General features: G+C 39.7%; 1 protein-coding gene across 1 annotated transcript in view; it reads right to left on the bottom strand.

The window, feature by feature from the left end:
* camkmt (calmodulin-lysine N-methyltransferase) overlaps positions 1-8,645 on the bottom strand; it is a 151,563-nt gene that overhangs the window by 21,241 nt on the left and 121,677 nt on the right. Inside the window, exon 10 of the mRNA XM_033612891.2 lies at positions 1,702-1,765. Within this exon, the coding sequence (XP_033468782.1) occupies positions 1,702-1,765 (64 nt within the window). The remainder of the gene's footprint in view (positions 1-1,701; positions 1,766-8,645) is intronic.

Genomic DNA, 8,645 nt, shown 5'->3' with positions numbered 1-8,645 from the left:
AAATTGTGGTGTCTAACTAAGCAGCTAGGTTAAGTTATATGTGCCCAGATTCTGAGATGTCTGTCGCTGATTTCTGCTTCCACCCCCAGTAAGATGGAAGTGAATGGAAATTCATTTGAAGTGCTGACAGCATTTAAAACTGACATTTAAGAAATACAACAGCAACATCTCTTCCCAGAAGCAGTGGCCCAGTTGTGCCGGATTATCCACAGAACATGTGGTCAGCAGTTTTCACTGAGACTATTTCTTCTGTAGAAAGTAGTTGTAGTGAAAACAGGTCACAGCGAGGTGTGTGGATTAGAGCTTTGATTCACAGCCCGGGCTCGACTGGGCCAGACTCGACCTGCAGGGTTTGGGCCAGGCTGTAATTTTTTTATCATCCTGGGCTTGAATCAGGTCGGGTTCTCAACAATTTACCAATTTGTTTTATCCAATTAAACTGGCTGTTCTCATGTGTAAATAGTAGTGTTTTTAATCGACCGCATCAAGAGGGAAACACAGAGAAGGGGGAGTGGGAGAGTGACGGAACAATGACGCAATGTAGTGAAGATCTGAGGGAGAGACAGCTTGTGTGAGAGAAGGATGGAAAACGAGAGGGGGGAAGAGAGGCTACAAGGCGACTTAGTTGGCAGTGTTTGCCTCCCCAGCAGTGGAAGAGATGTGTGGAGATCATCATCTGCGCGCTGCATCACCATGAACCACAGTGCATGACGACCAACTATTTAAACAACTGAAGAAAGATAAGAAGAAGTAGTGTGAGGAGACACAGCAGCCCTTAGCTTGTGATAAATGTTTTGATATTAAAAATATGTGTCAGAATATATAAAATATAATGTGGTTTTGGTTTTTTTTTAACAGTAGAAATTTGGGGTTTCAATTGGGTTCGGGCCCAAAACTGCTGCCGTGGATCGGGCTTGAGTCGGGCCTGATCAGAGCTCTATTGTGGACTAATCCAAGACACAGACACAGTGTTTATGAGAGGAAAGGTTGCTTTTAAATTTTGCCTTTTCTTGTTGCTTTGTTTTTTGTAAATGGGTGAACTGGCCCTTTAATGACGTCGAACTGAAATCAACAAAACCTACATGTTTCTAGTTTGTCATATATAAAAGATTTCAAACAAGATCCATGTTGGGATTTTAAATAAAGACAAATCAATTTTTTTCGCCTTCTCTCTCTTCTCACTGTCCGTCTTTTCCATCCATCTCTTCCTCCTCCTCCTTCTTCTATCCCCTATCTTCCTCCCTCCAGTGCTGTTTTCACCTCTTTTTCATAAACAGATACTCCCTATACCAGGCTGGCCTCTGTACTTAAAACGCACCCCTCTTCCCTCAGATGAATAGAAACCTCAACCCTATCTCTTCCAGCCTTTTGCTTTTTTCCCCCCCATTTGCTTTGGCTGTCACAGCGTGGGGTCTTATCGCGAGGCCAAAAGGGAGAAGTTGCCTCGGATTTATGATTAAGGGGAGGCAGGAGAGAAAGAGACGGAGATCAGAGTGGTGCATTCAAGTTGCTCATAATAAGCATTAAAGCATTACATGATATTAATCCTGTCAGACTATTAATGTGTATAGGGTTTTGGGCGAGGCCTAATTATGATTGAGAAGAGTGGGTGGTGATTTAGACGAAGGGGATAAGCAGAGATATATACAGTGGGCACACAGAGGCAAACACACACACACACACACACACACACACACTTACGTTGGGTTGCAGTAATCTCCTTATAGCATCAACCAGGCTGGCTCTGTACTGGTCGAGGAACAAACTGAGAAGGAGAGGGAGAGTCAGGTTAGAATGCATTCTTATGATAGCAGCTCCAGATAAAGCAGCAGGCTATTTATTTTCTTTTGTTCACAAATAAATCCACCAACAGGAAGAAGGGAAAAACAATTTGCATGAGTAAGATGCTCTTCCCTTTTTGTTTGCGTTTGAGTTTCTGTGTGTATTCACCTCAGCCTGTTGTCGAGGCATTGAGAGGAATGCAGAACATCAGAAAATTCAACATGCACAGATACAATCGGCAACATTAAACACACACACACACACGTGCACCCGCACACATACACGCATTTACTGGGACACTTCAAAGCGGCGCAAAAGCACCTTGAATTTGTGGAATTAATACCTGGAGTGTGAGCTCTGAAGTTAATATGAAGATAGAAGAACAAAAACAACACACAAAAGGAAAAATAAATCAGAAAATAAATGTTAATAAAATCTAATTAACTGGTTCCATTGTGAGGGTGAGAGTGTGTACATGTGAATTAGAGCATTGTACATGCGTGTTTATTTTTTTTCACCATTTGTACAACTTCCCAAACAAAATGATTAGAACCACATTTAAATAATTCAGATACCATATATCAAGCTATCATACTGCCACTGTGTGATTATAAATAAGTCACAACTCAGTATTAGTTTAACTGGGTGATGTCAGATAAACTGTGCTCTATAGTGGAGTGTGTGTACATGTTGCAGTGCATTCATGTTTGTATTTGTGACAGTATGTTTGCATGAAGAAGTGAAGTCATTTACAGTTGAGGGGATGATGAAGAGAACAAGCACTGGCTCGAGTCAAAATGAGTCTATAGCAGTGGTTTCCAACTGGTCCAGCCACGGGGCCCAGATTTCTCCTCAGTCATCAGTTTAAGGTCCACACAGTTTAATACATTAAGCGTAATACTTGCATTTGGCCATGTCATTGAGCTAATTTGCTGTCTCTGTTAAGTAGCTGTCCATTTATCACTTACTCACTCCCAAACTACAGAAATGGCACTTCAAAATAAAAGCTCTGTGCCAGAAATTCACTGTACCTAAGTATGAAGTGTGTTTTTGTAAAACTTGACACATTTGAGTCAGCTGCGGTCCATTCAGAATGGACCTGCGACCCACTTTTAGACTGTGACCCACCAGTTGGAAACCACTGTTCTACAGGACATTTTTTTCTGAGGTGGAAAATTGTATGAAACAGAGAAGGAAGGGATGCTTTTTGTTAAAGGGACAAAAACAGCTTCATAGAGAAGAATTTCACTGCTACAAATGTGGTCTTTTCATAAAAGTAGAAAGATGCAAATACTTTTGAAATTGGTGCTACATGACCAGAGAAAACAGAGAAACCGGGGCTGTGGCATTCGCTTCTGCTCAAGAGGTTGAAAACCTACAACTACCAGAACGCACTGCAGCACACCAGACCAATAAATGCTTGGGTTGTGGGTGACATAATACAAGCTTGTCTGTTTTGACACAGGAAACAATATGGCGGCTGGCTTGTAACAAACAATCTTGATTACAGTTACACATTAAGCTAAAATATGTATCCGAAAACATCTGAGGAGAGAAACAGGCAGCGCGAGAACAACATCTTCATCACCTCTTTGTGTTACCGTTCGATCTCAATTTTTTCCAGCATCTGTTTTTACAATACTGAAAACAATATTGCACCCACTTCTTGTTCACTAATTCTTGTACAACAGCCAAACAGTGCACTAAAATGTGTTTCTGGCAACGTTTGAGGCGAGAAATAGAAAATACAGCAACAAAATCTTGGTTTTTATTTGATCAGCACCGCCAAGTTTCACAGTTTGATTAGAATTTGGTCTAACTTTGAGAGAGAGATCTTGATCCACTTCTGCACACCTTTGTGTCTGCGGTGGCGGGCAAATGAAAATGCATGAGTATAATCTGTAGTTCGAATAACAGCCATAGAGCCTGCAAATTTTAGAACTAAGAATTCAGTGGACAAAAACGAAATGTGAGCTCAATACTGACAAAAAAAGTTTGGTCATTTATGTGTTGAGGGAGGTCATTGAAAATGACCTGTAACATTTTTTAATTCTGATATGAATAAACAAACATAAATTAGGTTTCAATAAAGTGTTTCTTCCACTATCTCTGCTGTACATAATTTACTTTTTTAAACAAGTTGATTTTACATAACAGTGAGTTTTTAGATGGGACAGGAGATAAATGCAACGCACACACGCTCACACACGCACACGCAAGGCCCAAATCGGCTCCAATCATTCTAAACAAAGTAACACCTGTTTCTATGTCCGCAAAGACAAATTTCAATCCATTATGCAAGTAAGTAGAGCGGCGTGTGTGTGTCAGCGTGTTTGTGTGTACCTATTATCACAGATGAGAGTGGAGTAATTTGACTAAAATGCAACAATACAGTGCAGATTTGACATAATCCCACACATCCGTCCAACTGGCCAGTGGAGTAGCAATCTGGACATAACTTTCCAATCACAGCTTCTGACCTCTCCTCAGTCAAAATCCTCTGATCCCAGTGAGGGACGAGAGGTGCACGTCACAGAATCTGCTCTGCTGCATCTCATGCTCATACAGTACCTACACCAAATACAGCGCCTACCATCACAACCAGGATGTGTGCACGTATGTGTGAAGTTTGTTTTTCCTCTAAGGTTAGACAGAAGTGCAAAGTTTATTTGACTTGAAAGGTGAGAGGTTTGTGTTTGGTTTGTTTTGCCACAGATATCAATTCACGGGAAAAGTGAGTGTTAAGGAAAACAAGGAAGTGAGCTAGTTGGGTGGAGACATCAACTAAAACACTCACAGACACACACACACACACACACACAGAGGTCAGAGAAAGGACACCATGTCATTAAGAGGGCAACAGTTAAATAACATAAAGAGCCAAAGTCATTGCTGATAAAAGGTTTCCTTTAAAAATGTCTACAGCTATAACATTATGATGTGACAAATACTACAGTAAGTAAACCTAATAAAAACTACTAATTACTGTGCGTCATTCAGAGAAAATCCAAAGTTTAACTGCTAATTACATTATGTGTCATATACAGATATCTATGAGAGATGGTGGAGCCATTAGTTTAAGATTATTATTGCAGGGAGGGGATTGTTAATTTGAAAAAATAAACAGGATGAATTAAAGTTTGTGGAATACAAAAAAAAAATGGTATGAATAACAAAATGTTCTGATCCAGAGAGTGAGTCAAAAAAGCGTGCAGTCGGTAAAAATTTAAAGCAGAAAAAAACCCCACCACTGCTAAAAAGTTGGTTCACATCAGGATGCATGACACTTTGCAGTTTGCCTGTGAATCATATGTTGTATCTGCCCATCATATATCCCTGTTGGTTAATTTTAACTTGCTCCCAATGTTTCTGTTTGACACAGTTTTAACATTTGGCACATGTTGTTATCATTAATGTCTAGTTGTATTTTGTCTTAGGTGCAAGAGATGATTGCCTTTGACTTCTTAAACAGCCAACAAATGCTGTTAATCATCATGAAAATAAACATGAGCCACCTTTGCAGCATCTTCTTCAGACTCTATCTCCTTTTCCATGAAGCTCTAATTGAAACGGGTTGAAATGATTCTCCACGGAACTTGAGTAACTCGAATAACTCATTGTATTCTTTGCATGAAACCTTTGTTTAATCCACGCATGTACAGGTGTTTTGCACAGATGATTATTACTGTCACACAACACGCTTACACTGTGACAGGTGATTTGATTAGATGGTGTAGAATTGCAAAATGGAGGATGAGAGAGAAAATGGCAAGGGATGAGGAGAAGATACAGACCTGGAAAACTGTGGGATCATTCCAAGCTGAAACAAAATAAAAACTACGTACAGTACGTCTGTCGTAAAACCAAACTAGCCTACCACAATAATACGATGTCATTGCTTCATGATCTCAGCAGAGAGCATCCAGTCTACACATCCAGTCCATGGAGCAACCCAACACAAGGTAACATTAGCATTGAAAGTAAATCAATATGATTGCAAGATGAGATGAAGGCCCCCGATGCCTGGGTTTGTGTTGGCTGCATAAGAGTTGCTACAGCTGCTAACTACAGTTTCATATCTGAAGCTCGCACAGTTTCCTTCTGGCGAAATGGTCTCTGAGCAGCAGGGAGTGAGGAGGCATGCTATTAATGTGACAGTCTCACTGACGCACACATGGAAGCACATTGCATTCACTTTATTAGGTAAAAAATGGAAACCTTGTCTCGTAGTTACAAGATTTTATGTCGTAATTATGAGATAAGCTCTTGTAATTACGACGTAATGTGTCGATTTTTTATTTATTCAATGAATGCAATGTGCTTCCATACCCGCACACGAGACCTGTCAGATATTCTCTTTTGTATTTTTCCTATTGCTCTTTAATACAGCAAAATATTTCTTATCCGATTACTCGATGGAATAATAGGTAGAATAAAACACCTACAACTACCACTAGCACTACCACAATCACCCTAATCCTAATAATATTTTATCTACTACCTGTACATGTATAAAAAATATTCATTTACATTCAACTGCTATTATTTCACCACCAAACATCGTTCAGATACTGACATTGTAGAAGTTTCTGGTCTCACTTTGCTTTAAACTTATAATACAATGAAGACAATGCAAACTTTATTCTCATGGGACAGTTTAATGTCTTTCAGTCTATCAAAGTGTTTGGTAGGGAGCCCAAGTTTAATGATGCCAGTGTAACATTTATGGATTCTCTAATTGAGTGGACTCCCCCTTTAAGGTCACCTCTGACGCCCCCAGACTGTCGGAGACCTATTGTCTGACGCTGACCCCTCCCACCCAGGACAGCCCAGACAACTCTAGTCAAAACTGACTGGAGGTCAAAGGGCATTAAAAGGGTGTGTGTGTGTGTGTGTGTGTGTGAGGGCGTTGCTGCTATATTTGTCTGCTTACACACGTATGTGAACACGCAGGATGTCGTCAAAGCTGCAACGTTGAGCCCATGGAAACACATGACATCATCTGTCTGATGAATCTCTGAACCAGACTCCCTCCTCATGATTTGAACCGACAACCTTTCAGCTATCAGGCAGTAAATAAACCTGAGTCCCTTTCAGTGTGATGCCAGTTATATGTTGCCATATATTTTCTTGGTTTCAGATCAGGAATTCAGGAAAACATGACTAAGCCACTTAAGATCAGAATAGCAACACAACCTCGTGACCACGTACACAAAAAGAAACAAAATCACACACGCAAACACTAAATATAGAGCTAGTGAAGTGTAATCCAGTAAGTGTATTAAACTAGACCCTCCCAGTTAATACCAAAACTATCAGGCAGCACAGCACTGGTTTCACTCTCGTGTGCAGCTGAATGTCATTCTTGGAAAGCGACTTATACTTTTCTTGGCAAAGAAAAGCGTAATAACTGCTGAAGTGGTAACACAGCTGGACATCTCTTAACTTTCCTGTTTATATCTACTGAAAACGAATCAAAATTGAGTTAAATTAACACCACTGAGATCTGTTTTAAGCTTTCGTCTGCAAAAACTGCTGTAAACAGTTATAAACATGGATGAGATCTGAGTGACAGACGACAGATCAAATATTTCTCACTGACACAATTAGCCCAGATGACACAAAGGGATCTACATATTTTAACTGTCTTTATTTTTCTTCATTTATTGGAATCCCATCAACTTATATTAAAAAAAAAGAAAAAAATCTCATTAATTTGGAGTGGTTAAAATGTTCAGGATGTCAGACAAAAATTCTAATAATGTCAGTTTGGAATCACAGTATGTAGCACAACAAGACTGCAAAAACTAAAACAGTTGCCACTGGTTAATTCTGCTGTCAAATTAAAAAACAAGTTGCTGCTATGGAAGTAAAGAAATAAAATAAAAAAGGACTTCACTTCTAAAATAAATGATATGATAAAGACAGAAAAAGTCTGCCTCTAAGAAGTACTGCATTGTGCAGAACACAGACAAAGATGAGAAATAAAATAAATCATGCCTTAACCAAAATTGTATACATTTAAATGACTTAATTTAAGGTGTTTTTTAAAAATATTTATAAAGTTTGTATTAGTAATGTGGTTGAACAGCTCTATTCTACCTCCAGTTGACCTGTTCTGATCAATAGTGCAGTGGAACGTACACTGGCACAGAACACGCCATGTTGTTTATAGTCTTAAATAAGGCGGTCAAATGTATCAGTGCTTTGATAGTTATTCAATACCATGTGTTTAAAACAATGTGATCTTTTAAAAAGTAGGACTTTTTTTGCTGTGGTAGTCAAAAGCATAGTGTGTCTCTTTTTATACTATCAAAGTCTAAAATTCACTCGTCTCAAAGTCATCACAAGTGCAACCGACTGCCAACAAATATTTCTGACCTTCTGTCCAGGCTGATCTCCACTGTACCAAGTCATCACATAGATCTCTCAACAGAGATGTGGTTGAGTTTTGTGTGTTTCTGTGTGTGTACCAGCAATGTGTGCAAAGTTTCTTATCTAATCTGGTTAGGTATGAAAGTCTGCTCTTAAGTTAAACACAAAAGAAGTGTGTGTGCTTAAGAAGTGCACGAGTGTGACGGTACAGGAGACGCAAATGACATATACAGATATAGTACTAAAATAGATGAAATGTCCACACACACACACACACACACACACACACACACACACACAAACAGGGCTTTATCTCGGGGCCCACACATGGACAGCTTTTGGAGGAAGCAGACATGCCAACATCCCAGCCAAGGATCCTCTGCCACCCACATGCCCACTGCAGGAATCCCTCTCTGTGTCTCACACCCACACATAGATGAACGGAGGCACACACCACTACACTATTCCTTCACCACTGTCTGTCTTAC

Source organism: Epinephelus lanceolatus, chromosome 17 (assembly GCF_041903045.1).
Source record: "Epinephelus lanceolatus isolate andai-2023 chromosome 17, ASM4190304v1, whole genome shotgun sequence".
In the NCBI taxonomy this organism is placed as follows: domain Eukaryota; kingdom Metazoa; phylum Chordata; class Actinopteri; order Perciformes; family Serranidae; genus Epinephelus; species Epinephelus lanceolatus.
This window is presented reverse-complemented; position numbering and strand designations above follow the sequence as displayed.